General features: G+C 41.3%; 1 protein-coding gene across 1 annotated transcript in view; it reads left to right on the plus strand.

Annotated features, from left to right (window-relative positions):
• LOC124776147 (PDF receptor-like) overlaps nt 1-15,229 on the plus strand; it is a 417,916-nt gene that overhangs the window by 221,985 nt on the left and 180,702 nt on the right. Inside the window, exon 3 of the mRNA XM_047250984.1 lies at nt 5,454-5,605. Within this exon, the coding sequence (XP_047106940.1) occupies nt 5,454-5,605 (152 nt within the window). The remainder of the gene's footprint in view (nt 1-5,453; nt 5,606-15,229) is intronic.

The following is a 15,229-nucleotide window of genomic DNA, read 5'->3' on the forward strand; positions in this document are numbered from 1 at the left end:
TGGATGGCTCACGCAAGTACTAGTGGAACTGTGAAGCAGTCACCTTTAAGTATTACTCCCTCAACACCGACGTCCACCGATTTCCGATAGCGTGTCACTACCACAATGTGTTAAGAGTTTTAGTAGGACTACACGGATCGAGGGATGCAGTAGTTAAAACCCTCTAACCTAATACCGTATGAGCTGGCTTTGAATCCAGGCCTGTTGTTATTGTCGTTGTGTCTTCAGTCCAAAGACTGGTTTGATGCAGCTCTTAATGCTACTCTGTCCTGTGCAAGCCTCTTCATCTCCCAGTAACTACAGCAACCTACATTCTTCTGAATTTGTTTAGTGTATTCGTCTCTTCGTCTACCTCTACGATTTTTACACTCCGCGCTTCCCTCCAGTACTTAATTGGAGATCCTTTGAGGCCTCAGAACGTGTTCTACCAACTGATCCCTTCTTCTAGTCAAGTTCTGCCAGAAGTTCATCTTCTCGCCATTTTATTCAGTACCTGCTCATTAGTTACGTGATCTACTCATCTAATCTTCAGCATTCTTCTGTAGCACAAAATTGGAAAAGATTCTATTCTATTCATGTTTCACATCCATTCACGGCTACTACATTCCATACAAATACTCTTAGAAAAGACTTCCCGACGCTTAAATCAATACTCAATGTCAACAAATTTCCCTTCTTCAGAAACGCTTTTCTTACCATCGCCGGTCTACATTTTATATCGTCTCTATTTTGAGCATCATCAGTGGGAATGCCTGAGTTAATTTCCAGTTTTACCGTAGACTCGTCCAAGCGAACTGCTTGATGTTTCGATGCATAAAGTGAAGTCAATTCCTCCTTCCTACCTTTTTCAAATTGAGCTTCGCCTCTGATAATGACACTGTGTCATCCTCTTGATCACTCCATGTATTAATTTGGTTATGCTTTTCATGGTTTCCAATTTTTCTTCCGTGTTCTCGGCTCACGTTCGGTTTTTTGTACGTATTTCCGTAATTCCATCGGTAATGTTCCAGGATCGATTTTTTGCAGATATACATACCACTTTAACTTTTTTCTTCTAAATATTTTTCCGCTGCTGTCGACTGGTTAGGTTTCCATAACAATATTTTTAACAGTTCCTCTCCTTTCAGACCCATTCATACGTCTTATATACCTGACCTCCATACGACGAAAATGCATTGCTTACTTTTTGTTCCCCACCCACGGGGTGGTAATGGCACAGCAGCGTAGAAGTGTAGAACTTTAATTTCGTATGTGTCTGACTCTTCACATATCTCCTGATTTATTCCGCAAAAGATTAAACGTATTCACTTTATTTTATGCATCTCTGATACATCTGTACTTTCTTTCACCAGCCAAGACAATAAAATGACTTGAAACGTTCTGTTATTTTATTGTTGTCGTTAATGTCTCAGTCTGATTTTGATGTTTACTTATAAAAGCAGTAGTTTCCGTTCACGCGTCAATGCTGCAGCATTTATAAACAGTCTATTTTCGTACCTAACAATCACTATAAAGTCAATAAATGCTTTTAATACAGACTGACTGTTCGGCTGTGCTCCAGTAATTACTCTACAGCTCCGTTAACATTTTGAAGCTACTTTTGTCTACACACTATCAATGTGATTAAGCATCGCCATGGAACAGGTCGCAATGGACTATGTATCATATCACTAAAAGCTATGACGATAAATGTATGCCCAGACTCGAATATCGTAACAAATAACTTGATCTGACTTTTATCAGCAATTACAGACGCCCAGTCATGAACAGTCATTCACGAAACACGTCTTTTCCAGCTGATACCTGTAAAGCAATGGTTCACAACCAATGGTCCAAGAACTGCCTGTGGTACTCGAGAGCTAAAATGTGGTCCGTGTAAGATTTAAAATTTCAAATTTTTATTAGTTTTAAATCATTAAACCTTTGTTACGCGGGCAGTGCAGTGTCGTGGGCGGTGAGTCTGTCTTGGGTGGGTGGTTCGATGGAGGGCAACTGATCGACGTCACAGCCGATCAGTGTGAGTCGTACCTGTCTTGCTCTGAGGTATCACCGATTCCACTTGTCACAGCTTAATGGTTCGACGGCGTCAGAAGTTTAACTGGCCTCAATATTCTCATCAATAATGAATTACGTAAAAGGCGTAGGCACATTTTTCCGCTTTAAACTTTTTTAATTAAAACTAGCTATTACGAAGGCGAATATAGGCGTGAGTATACCTACGTATCCGTGTATTAGAAAAAGTTTGAACCAGTTAGGTTCATTTCGTTAACTACATAACAAAAACAGCACATTACGTAGCGATAAGCAAATAAAACCAGAGACAGTAAAGATCTTCATTTATTAGCTTAGCGCCCGCTGCAACACTCACGTAGACCTGTTGGGATATTTTTTGTTTTTATTTAATCGAATTTTCTTGTTGTTCACAAACTGCAATACCTTCTACGTGTTTCTCACTAATTAAGGCCGTATAAGAATGGTCTTTCCCGAGTGTACTCCTGCATAAAAAGCGAATCTGGTAGCTGGAGTACAAAGTTTGTGTTAATGTTCCCTTTTGTATTCTTGTGGAAATATTTCGTAGCAACTTTCTACCCTTAACAATTATTTTTTTGTATCTAACGGAGAAGTGCAATACATAGATTTAGCTTTAAAATTGTTTCAATGTAAGGCGATATTTTCTTAAAATTTTTAATCCCCTATTGTACTCCCTCAGAGGTTGAATTTCCAGAAACACTGAAATGCAGATATAATGCAGCCTTAAAATTCCTTGATTAGTTCTCTAGTATATATATGTATATGTGCATACATACATACATATATATATATATATATATATATATATATATATATATATATATATATATATATATATATATATATATATATTCAAAAACTTCTGCTACTATCTTACCCCCTTGCTACTTTAATTTCCAAAAATGCTGAAACACATAATTTTTTGTCTCTGACCGTGAAACCAAATATCAGTTTCCTTAGGTCTACGTTTAAAATTGCCTTACTAGCGACATTTTTCAAAAAACCTCTTCATACCCCATTTCACTCCCTTAGGTTTGGGAGTTCGAAAAATCCCTTCTTAGATGAAGTTTACAATATAAGATCCACACCTGCTCCAAATTTCAAGTTTCTGTCCTTAGTGCTTTGGGCGGGGCGATGATGAGTCAGTCAGTCAGTCAGCCAGGACATGGCCTGTTATAGACAGTGTAGTATTAACTATTTACTCTACTATAAAACTACATTATTTGACGCTTTTGTTTTGTTATGCCTCTATTCGGTTGCATGTCAGTTTTGTTTTCCGAAAATAGCGCCGAAGAGGAAATACGACTGTGGTTACATTAAATTCAGATTTATTTCGATAGTAGGTAGTGGGGGAATAAAACCACAGTGGGTTATATGCTCAACCATTCTCACGAACAATTCCTTCAAGCCACTAAAATTAAAACGTCACTTACAAGCAGTTCATCCGAATGTCTTTCACCAAACATCAGAATTCTTTGAAGGAAAGCCAGAGACTCTGTACAAAATCAAACTTTAGCACAGTGGTTTAAGATTTGTGCCATTGGAGCAAACATTAGTACTGTTGTTTGAGATATCGAAATTGATACCACAGTCAAAAAAGCATCAGACAATAGGCAAAGCACTCGTCACACCTCGTTTGATCAAAAGTGTCGAATAATTTTTAGGATTACGACAAAAACATGTCAAACGATGTCGAGGAAAAACTTGTTTCAACAGGTGAAAAACTGCCAGTGAGACAACAGACATTTCTAATTGTTGACTGTTACTCGTGATGATTCGCTTTTTAGATGACGACGACACAGTCCGAGAAGAATTATTGATTTCGCAGTAACTGGAAACGACATCAAAAGGAATGCACGTCATGAAGATAATAAGAGAATAATATCAGAAGCGTAATATTACGTGGGAAGAGCTCGTCGATTTCTATATGGATGGCACACCACCTATTTTAGGATCACGCTCCGCTCCACCAACGTCAATAAAGCAGAAGAATCCTTGGCCATTAACAACTCATTATATCTTATATTGCCAGGCGGTAGCTTCCAAGACTCTTCCTGAATGCCTTACAAATACGCTGCAATTGGCCACAAATGAGGTAAATGTTGTCAAAAGCTAACCACTCTTTCAAAAAAACTGTGAACTGAAATGTACTCAGAGTATGGGACATTTGTCATTCGCGCAGAACTTTGTTGGTTGTCGGATAGTAACATTCTATGAAAACATGCGAACTTAGAAGAGGGTTGTTCCAGGTGAGAAAAAAATTAAGAAATTACTGGAGCAATTAATCTGCGTTCCCATTAAAAGCATAGGATTACTGCAAACATCATGAGCCATCTGCTAACGTTGACTGATGAATTCAATCATCACTTCCTAGATTATGAAAAAACAGAAGCTAAAATTAGCCAAATTCGCAACCCTTTTAGCACTATTATTAGAAAAGTTGCAGAATAAATGAAAGAGAACTTCATTGAATTAAAAACTAATGAAGACTGGTTAAGATGGACTCGTAACCACTGACAGTAGCTAGCAATTCGTGTCTGGTTAGGAACAGTTTCTCGTTTACAAAGGGTGACACTCAAGTCCGCCGGCCGAAGTGGCCGTGCGGTTAAAGGCGCCGCAGTCTGGAACCGCGAGACTGCTACGGTCGCAGGTTCGAATCCTGCCTCGGGCATGGATGTTTGTGATGTCCTTAGGTTAGTTAGGTTTAACTAGTTCTAAGTTCTAGGGGACTAATGACCTCAGAAGTTGAGTCCCATAGTGCTCAGAGCCATTTGAACCATTTTTGACACTCAAGTCCAGCCACTGTTTATTAGATTCCTATTACGAACACTATTCTTACGATGTGCTACATTGCAGCAACCTTGTAGAGGAAATGGACTCTTCGCGTTGATTCGCCAACAAATTGGTCAGCTTCAGTCGCGGTGTGGTCATGGGCTCTTAGACAGACGATAGGTCCTTTCTGACATTCTGTGACGTCTCCACGGCTACTCATCTCGCTGCTCTGATCCTGCACCACCCACAGCCACGTACACTCTACTCCTTCACTGTCACTATTTGTGTTGCTTACATGACCGCCTGATATAAGTGCTGCACCATCAAAAATGGTTCAAATGCCTCTGAGCACTATGGGACTTAGTTTCTGAGGTCATCAGTCCCCTAAAACTTAGAACAACTTAAACCTATCTAACCTAAGGACATCACACAGATCCATGCCCGAGGCAGGATTCGAACCTGCGACCGCAGCGGTCGCGCGGTTCCAGACTGTAGCGCCTAGAACCGCTCGGCCACCCCGGCAGGCGCTGCACCATCGACAGCTCTCCAAAGCGGCCAATGAGCTCTTTTAGAGGTCTCGCTAACATTTTGTCCGGTGAGTTATTTCAGTCTTTTGCAGTAATCACAGTGTGTGATTTTTGTACTTGCAGAGTTCGCCGTGCGGCGGTGCTCGCTGGAAGGACGGTGGGAGGGTCGCGACCCTTCGTCCCCTCAGGGTTGGACCAACTACACGCCCTGCTACCTGCCGGAGACCCTGCAGCTCATGCGGCGGCTCTACGCCGGCTCTGAGGCCGCCGCCAAGGTAGGACTCAGGAAACCGCGATCATACCAGAGGCTGTAAGTAACGTGAAGTGTAAAGCACGTGTTACTGGTATTCTCAAATATCCAAGATCTGCCACTTTTCTATTGTAGCTTTAACCGTGATTTGGAGCTCAAAGGGTAAGACATCTACATCTACATCTACAATCATACTCCGCAATCCACCATCCGGTGCGTGGCGGAGGGTACCTCGTACCACAACTACCATCTTCTCTCCCTGTTACACTCCCAAACTGAACGAGGGAAAAATGACTGCCTATATGCCTCTGTACGAGCCCTATTCTCTCTTATCTTATCTTTGTGGTCTTTCCGCGAAATGTAAGTTGGCGGCAGTAAAATTGTACTGCAATCAGCCTCAAATGCTGGTTCTCTAAATTTCCTCAGTAGCGTTTCACGAAAAGAACGCCTCCTTTCCTCCAGAGACTCCCACCCGAGGTACTGAAGCATTTCCGAAACACTCGCGTGATGGTCAAACCTACCAGTAACAAATCTAGCAGCCCGCCTCTGAATTGCTTCTATGTCCTCTTTCAATCCGACCTGATAGGGATCCCAAACGCTCGAGCAGTATTCAAGAATAGGTCGTATTAGTGTTTTATAAGCGGTCTCCTTTACAAACGAACCACATCTTCCCAAAATTTTACCAATGAACCGAAGGCAACTATCCGCCTTCCCCACAACTCCCATTACATGCTTGTCCCACTTCATATCGTTCTGCAATGTTACGCCCAAATACTTAATCGACGTGACTGTTTCAAGCGCTACACTACTAATGGAGTATCAAACAATACAGGATTTTTCTTCCTATTCATCTGCATTAATTTACATTTATGTATATTTAGAATTAGCTGCCATTCTTGACACCAATCACAAATCCTGTCCAAGTCATATTGTATCCTCCTACAGTCACTCAACGACGACACCTTCCCGTACACCACAGCATCATCAGCAAACGGTCGCACGTTGCTATCCACCCTATCCAACAGATCATTTATGTAGATAGAAAACAACAGCGGACCTACCACACTTCCCTGGGGCACTCCAGATGATACCGTCACCTCCGATGAACAATCACCATCGAGGACAACGTACTGGGTTCTATTAATTAAGAACTCTTAGAGCCGCTCACATGCTTGGGAACCAATCCCATATGCTCGTACCTTAGTCAGGAGTCTGCAGTGGGGCACCGAATCAAACGCTTTCCGGAAGTCAAGGAATATGTCATTCGTCTGATGCCCTTCATCCATGGTTCGCAAGATATCATGCGAAAAAAGGGCGAGTTGCGTTTCGCAGGAGCGATGCTTTCTAAAGCCGTGCTGATGCATGGACAGCAACCTCTCTGTCTCAAGGAAATTCATTATATTGGAACTGAGAATATGTTCGAGAATCCTGCAACAAACCGATGTTAAGGATATTGGTCTGTAATTTTGAGGATCCGTCCTTCCACCCTTCTTATATACAGGCGTCACCTGCGCTTTTTTCCAGTCGCTCGGAACTTAACGTTGAGCAAGAGATTCGCGATAAATGCAAGCTAAATAAGGAGCCAATGCAGTAGAGTACTCTATGTAAAACCGAATTGGAATCCCATCAGGACCTGGCGATTTATTTATTTTCAACCCATTCAGCTGCTTCACAACCCCAGGGATGTCTATCACCATGTCCTCCATACGGGAATCTGTACGAGACGCAAACGGCGGTATGTTTGTACGATCCTCCTGCGTGAAAGATTTCTCAGATGCTAAATTTAAAATTTCAGCTTTCGTTTTGCTGTCTTCCGTTGCCAGGCCAGACTGATCAGTGAGTGACTGGATGGAAGCCTTCGACCCGCTTACCGATTTTACGTAAGACCAGAATTTCCTTGGGTTTTCAGCAGGATCTTTTGCTAAGGTACGACGGTGGTAGTGGTTGAATGCTTCGCGCATCGATCTTTTTACAGCAACACGAATCTGTACTAACTTTTGCCTGTCCTCATTCTCCCGATCTTTCTTGTACCGCGAGTACAACTGCCTTTGCTTCCTGAGCATTCTCCGAAATGCGCTCTTAAACCACGGTGGGTCTTTTCCGTACGTAACCCACTTTTTCGGCACATACTTGTCCAATGCGTGATTTATGATGTGTTTAAAATTTGCCCATAATTCTTCCACGTGCATGTTACGGGAAATAAATGAAGTCGATTCATTTACTAAGTGGGATGCTAACAACTGCTTATCTGCTATTTCTAGTAAGAATACTCTCCTAGCCTTCTTGACCACATTTTAACTTTCGTAACCATAGTCGTAATGACAACATCATGATCACTAATTCCTGTCTCAACACTGGCACCGTCGTTGAGGTCTGGTCTGTTCGTGGCTACCAGATCTAAAATATTTCCATTACGCGTTGGCTGTCGATTTAGCTGCCCAATACAGTTTTCGGATAATGTGTTCAAAAGTAATTCACACGACGGCTTGTCTGTACCACCTGTGAGGAATCCATAGACATCCCAGTCTATACTAGGTAGGTTGAAGTCGCCTCCGACTGATGTAGCACGATCCGGGTACTTCTGCGATAGAGAGTGTAGACTCCCTCTGAATGATTCTGGAACTGTCACGGTGGAACCTGTTGGCCGGTAATAACACCCAACAATTAACTTTATTTCCCCTAGCCCTGTTAAACGTGTCCAGATAACTTCACAATCACACTCTACTTCGACCTCAATAGATACAATATTTTTGTCAACTGCAATGAAGACACCACCTGCTTCGGTGTCTAATCTGTCTTTCCGATACACGTTCCAACCCTCATTAAATATTTCAGAACTTCATATCTCAGGGTTCAGCCAGGTCTCAGTCCAGAGAATAATTTGCGCGCCACACGTTTCCTGGAGGGCAGTAAGTTCAGGATCTTTATTCCTACTGAACTGTGTTCTTCACAGTTCGATTCCTCGGCCTCTTAATGTCGCATGTAGCGTTAATTTCAATTCCGCCCACGGGCCATCTTTTGTTAACTAGCGGTTGTCGACGCCATGCCTAGAGTGGACGTGACCTCGATAGGGTTACTGATTATGGGTCTGTACAGAGTTGTCTGATTCAAGACGTTATGGAAATTCTGTCACTTCTGTTTCCTCTATTTCGGCGGTGTGGAAGCAAGACTGTGTCTCGGTACCGGTAGCTATTCGTCGGAGTGTGCATCAATCAGAGTAAGACATATCATACAGCCTTGTTGAGCGGTGGTTGACATTCACATTCCGCTACAACGGTGATCCAATAAGCCGGCCATATTGCTGAAGTTATTCGTCGTGACTACTGTTGACTGTTCCTATCAGACGCTCTAGTATCCGCTTCTGTTTCTTCCGCTGTGTGCTGTTGGGTTCATTTCATTGTTGAATTCAGTGTTGTTTCAATTGTTTCGGTTGAGTCCTGGGTTTGTTTGAGTCTATAACCAGCACGTCCAATATCACTCAAGATGCACGTCGAGCAACCAAGATAAATGTGATTTAAATTTGCATTTGTGTAACTTGTTTATCCAGCTTTTTATGAGAATTATTTAATTAATTAAATAACAATGTTATACTTTAAATTATGTAAAACTTGTCCCGCCCGTGAAATGGAGTTTCCGTATGCGATGTTTTTTTTTTTTTTGGGGGGGGGGGAGGTGGGGGGGTTCTGGTCAGTTAATGAGTTTAGTACTCTTTAGAAGTCAGTCTTACCCTTTCTTTGCCTGCCTCAGCCTTAGTTAGGGATTTAATTCCTCAAACTAGCTTTAGGCCAACGGTGGTCCATTAGGATCCCTTTGATCCTAAATACAGTTTTATATAGCTTAGAGAGTAACTTATTGTGGTTGAGTTTATTCTGTGGGTTTTACACTGCCAATGTGATAGCAAAGTGATGGTTTTTAAGAGCAATTTGTAACCCTTTTTATATGCTGAACTCTAACAGAGTTGTGTTAGAAGCCTATATATATATATATATATATATATATATATATATATATATATATATATATATATATATATACGAGGGCGGTTCAGAAAGTAACCTCCGATTGGTCACAGTGCGGGTTGTGGGGGGAGTAGCGACGCCATCTGTGCGTTCACGCACTCAACAGGTCAGTCGGCATCAAGCCATGGTCGGGTGAACGTCGTACCTGCGCTAGTTTAGTTTTTGTGGCAGTTTGAAATGTGTGCTGCAATAGAAAACCCCGCCAAATGTGAAGTGCGTGCTGTCATAAGGTTTTTTACAGCCAAAGGATATTCTGCAGCAGCTATTCATCGTGAGCTTTGTGCCGTGTACGGACCAAGAGTTATGAGTGAAGGAGTTGTCCGTGACTGGGTACGTTTATTTAAAAGTGGACGAGAAAACGTTCATGGTGAAGAGAGGAGTGGTAGACCATCATTGGTGACTGACGAACTCGTTCAGACAGTTGATGCAGAAGTTCGTGAAAATCGACGTTTCTCAATGTCGGAGTTGTCTAGTGGTTTTCCACAGATTTCTAAGACTCTCTTGTACGAGATAGTGACAGCAAGATTGGGTTATCGTAAATTCTGTGCACGATGGGTGCCCAAAATTCTTACCGACCACCACAAAACTCAAAGAATGGCCTCTGCATTAGACTTTCTGTCACGTTATGAGGACGAAGGAGAACCATTGTTAAACAGAATCGTGACCGGTGACGAAATCTGGATTAAGTACGTGAACCCTGAGACAAAAGAACAATCAAAGATGTGGGCACATTCAAATTCGCCTACCAAACCAAGAAAAGCCTCGCAAAATTTTTCTGCCAGAAAACTGATGGCAATGGTGTTTTGGGATGCCAAAGGGGTGTTGTTGGTTGACTTCATGGAACGTGGTACGACCATTAATCAAGACGTGTACTGTGAAACAATAAAAAAGTTACGACGGGCTATACAGAACAAACGCTATGGTATGCTGACTTCCGGTATCGTTTTTTTGCACGATAACGCCCGTCCTCACTCTGCTCGCAGAACAACGGCCCTTCTTGAGTCCTTCAAGTGGGACGTTATCAACCATCCACCTTACAGCCCAGACCTGGCGCCAAGTGATTATCACCTCTTCATGCATTTGAAGAAATGGCTCGGGTCACAGCGGTTTGATGACGACGTAGAGCTCAAAGATGCGGTCACAGGCTGGCTCCAGGCACAAGCGGGTGATTTTTATGCAGAAGGAATTTCAAAGCTTGTGAAGAGATACGATAAGTGCCTCAATCGCTATGGAGATTATGTAGAAAAATAGTGCAAAGATGTAGTTGTAAGATGTATATATTAAAATATTTTTATTTAACTTGGTGTATTTTTTTAAATCAACCGGAGGTTACTTTCTGAACGGCCCTTGTATATATATATATATATATATATATATATATATATATATATATATATATATATATATATAGTGCTATTTCCATGATTTAATGTATGTGCCCCTTTTAATGGGTGCTAGATTTATCCGGTCTCATTTATCGTTAAAGTAAGCCCACTAAAATATCACTCTCAAATTAAAATAGCTGATACGGCTTCCTGTAACACGTGAATTGGCTTAGTTCTCCGTGGTCTACGATGTATCTCGTCGAAAAATATTACGGTGCTACAATGTATACCAGTCACATCTGAACCAAGTTGTTCTCCAGTTTAACTACTTATTCCCATATTCTCGTGTAATTTAAATTTTCTAAATTTGTAAGCCTTAATCTGGTTTGTGTAAATTGTTGCCAGTGTAGCTGGGACCTACCTAATCAATTACAATCCGTAACTGTTGGTGTTTTAACTGGCTGTGTTGCAATAAATGCTACCTAAGATGAAGCTTGTTGGTGATTCATATTCCCCGGTTCCTCATCCTCAGTACTGATAGAATTAAATTTTTATTTAAAGCTTGTGTTAAGATTTTTTCGGTGAGTTACTGGGGGAAAGAAAAGGAGGTGTTTCACCTACCTTCCTGTTTTATTTCTCACTGCGTGTTACCCACGGCTGCTCGACTGCACTATAATTTTTTCATGATAAGTGGTGATGATCGGGCAAGCTATTGTACGTGCAGTAAAGTAAGCTGACCTCACTTATCTGCCTATTCGGGTGACTGTAGCTCAGGCATGCAGGCCCCACCCGTTGCTGCAGAGCGGTGCGTGCGGATTGGCGTGGGCAGGAGTGTCCATCCCTACCTCATGGTACTGAAATAACTGTGCATTAACAAAGTATACATTATACAACAAAATTGATGAGGTTTATGTTCACTAACGTTAAAAAGAAAGATGTTACGTTCCCCGCTTAACCATCTTAGATTAAGATGATACCTGTTTTCTTCAGGACGTAAAGTATCTCCATACCAAATTTCATTCAAACTGGATTAGGTCTTTAGTCCTGAAAGTGTAACATGCAAAGATATTTTCTCATTTATTAATATTAGTAGGGAAATATGGATTAAACACATTGATGATTGCACAAGCATTGTATCCATTACGTTGCATCGTATTCACACTTATGAAAAGCTGAAAAGTTTAAAAATAAATGCCTTTTTCGAAGAGTAATTATTCTTGACTAATCTTTATGTTTTTAATATCGTTAAATGTATTGTACTACATACTTTCAAGAGTAGCGTATGTCCTTTCTCGGTGTTCAAACTGTCTGTCTATACGAAATTTCATCAAAATTGGTTCAACGGTTTAGTCAAGAGAAACTAACATACCACTTACGTAACACCAAGAAATGAAATGCCACTTGTCTTCCAAGAAAAGCGTTCCACAAAGAAAAATGGTGCGAGCTGTCCGAAATTCTTAAAACAAGAAGTGTAAGCTGTCGGAAAAGATGGATAACATGGAATATGAATAATAACTAAGAGGGAACGAAATGCTCAGACTACTGATAAACCTATTCAAAGAAACAATGACGAAAATAAGAGACAATTTCAGGAGCTGGATTAATATTCAGTGTGAAAGAATATCAATGATAAGATTCGCTGATGGCATTGTCATTGCCGGTGAAGGCGCGAAAGAACTGCAGGACACGCTGTAGGGAATGAGAAACCTACTGAGCACTCACTGTGGATTGAGGGTAAAATGAGAAAAAGATGAAAGTGATGAGGGGTAGCAGAAACATGGTTAACGTCAAACTTAACATTAAAACTGGAAACAATGAAGTAGTCGAATTGAATGAATTCTGCTTCTTTGAAAACAATAGAGCGAATAGAACGTTTAGAACACGAAGCAAAAAGGATATACGAAGCACATTTGCACAAGCAAAGAGTCAATTCGTGGCCAAAGAGTATCAAATGTTGACTTTATCCGGTGGAAGAAACGGCTGAGAGTGTGGCTCTGCAGAACAGCATTGTATAGTAGTAAATTATGGACTGTGGGTTGCCTGAACAGAAGGGCATGGAAACGTTTGATATTTGGTGCTACATGATGATGTTGAAAGTTACCTGGACATATAAGATAATGAGTGAGGAGGTTCTCTGCTGAATTGGCGAGGATAGAAATACGTGGGAAACACTAACAATAAGAAGGGACAGGATGGTAGGACATGTATTAGAGAGACGTGTAGAGGTAAAAACTGTAGTGGAAGAGAGAGATTGGAATATACTCTACAGTTAATGGAAGATATGGTGTGTAAGTGGTATACTGAGATCAAAAAATTGGCAGGAGAGAGGAAAGGCATGCCCTGCTTCGAACCAATAGAAAGACTGATGACCCCCCCCCCCCCCCACACACACACAATATACATATATATATATATATATATAAAATGAAATGAATTCATTTTCAATCTGAGATCTATATGTGCAACACTATTGAGTAATGAATTGTTGATGAAAAGTAGAAAGTAGCATTATATATATATATATATATATATATATATATATATATATATATATATATCAGCTTAACGAGCCATTTGACTTTTCATCAACAATTCTCAAGAGTGTTGCACATACAGTTCTCAGCTTGACAATGAATTCATTTCATTAGGACATTGATTGCAAATAAACAACGGAGATTTCAAAACAATGATACCTTTTGAAATAGCACCAGAGGAAAACTGGATGTACAGGAGGCATTACACAGTTTGATCTCTTAGTGACATGTGTAACCACAGAAATATTTCTCCTGTTGACGTAGCATTTGGAAATAAAGAAGTGAAGGGAAACTATCTTTATAGCTCTTTCTACCAGACGTTATAATTCCTTAATATCTGCAATGAACAGTCTTTAGGAAGGTAAAAGTATTCAAGGTCAACAGTAACGACACTAGTAACAAACTTAATATGAAGATAGGGCTGTATAGTTACGAGTAATGAAGAGTGGATCAATTAGCATTTTAGTGGTAACCCTTCGGCCAGGGTTTCTTGTGGACGTGGAGGCTGAGCAGGTGAAATGGTGATGCCACATACGCAGGAAGCCAAGCTCGGGAGCTGGCGTGTGTGGCTGTCACACGCCCTTAGACGCTAGTTGAACAGCGTTGTCTGGAAACGTAATTACTACTCGAGATTTTACAGTAGGGGCTGCCTTCTCTGGTACAGCGGTAGGTGCGCTGAATCACACGTTCGAATGTGACAAGGGGTGGACACAATGGTTTGTCGGCTGTGGCCGTGGTGTGTGCCAGGACCCAAGAACGATGTTGTGCAGGTAGCCGGAACAGGAGTCAACAGGCGCAAGCCTACTGCGACTCACCAACAGCTACAATCGGCGACAGCGTTTATGGCCTCTACTCTACGCTGTAGCTCACAAGGAAAACCGTTACTAAAATGTAAACTTTCACGGCCGGAAATATCATGTCCATTATAATTATCCGGGCTGTTATGCCGTGGTCGGTTGATGAATTCTGTGGTGATTCCCAACGTTTCGTCTCCGACTGCGGGAGACATCTTCAAGGGGGTCCGTAGCTTGATGGAAGGTCCAACACACACACTGGCTCGCCAGTGTGGCGAGCCAGTGTGTGTGTTGGACCTTCCATCAAGCTACGGACCCCCTTGAAGATGTCTCCCGCAGTCGGAGACGAAACGTTGGGAATCACCACAGAATTCATCAACCGACCACGGCATAACAGCCCGGATAATTATAATGGACAAGGAAAACTGTGTTGTCATCTCGGCTGAAAGTGGGCAGACATCATGTACGTCATGGACAGCCGCGATGGCGGAAGTTTAACCTACCTTGCTACGGTCTGGTTCATAGTGTGATACGAATTGTTTCATGATACATTTATTAAGTGTACCAAACAAACATGAGATACTCATTACAGAATTGATTGTATGCTCTATCTTTCGCAGCCATAATGACATGAATAAAAACCAGTGATACAGATTCTCGCACTGCAGAATGGATTCTGTAAGAAACGCCACGTAAAAGGACGGATTACCTCTTCCGTTTCGTCCTACTTTATTAAAAAAGGATGAAATAATCAATTCCAAAATATCCACAGCAGGATGAATGGCATTTTATACTACGTTACATTCTAGTCAGAATAGCGACATGAAATATTATATTTGCATTACAGAACAGACTATGCTGTGAATTACTTTCTACTGCACAGACAGCTTGACAAGAAAGTAAATGAGGCATGAAAATTACAAAATTTACATCCCATTCACATACGCTTTTATTCAGATGTTTCACTGTCATTGTCT

This window comes from Schistocerca piceifrons, chromosome 2, assembly GCF_021461385.2.
Source record: "Schistocerca piceifrons isolate TAMUIC-IGC-003096 chromosome 2, iqSchPice1.1, whole genome shotgun sequence".
Taxonomy (NCBI): Eukaryota; Metazoa; Arthropoda; class Insecta; order Orthoptera; family Acrididae; genus Schistocerca; species Schistocerca piceifrons.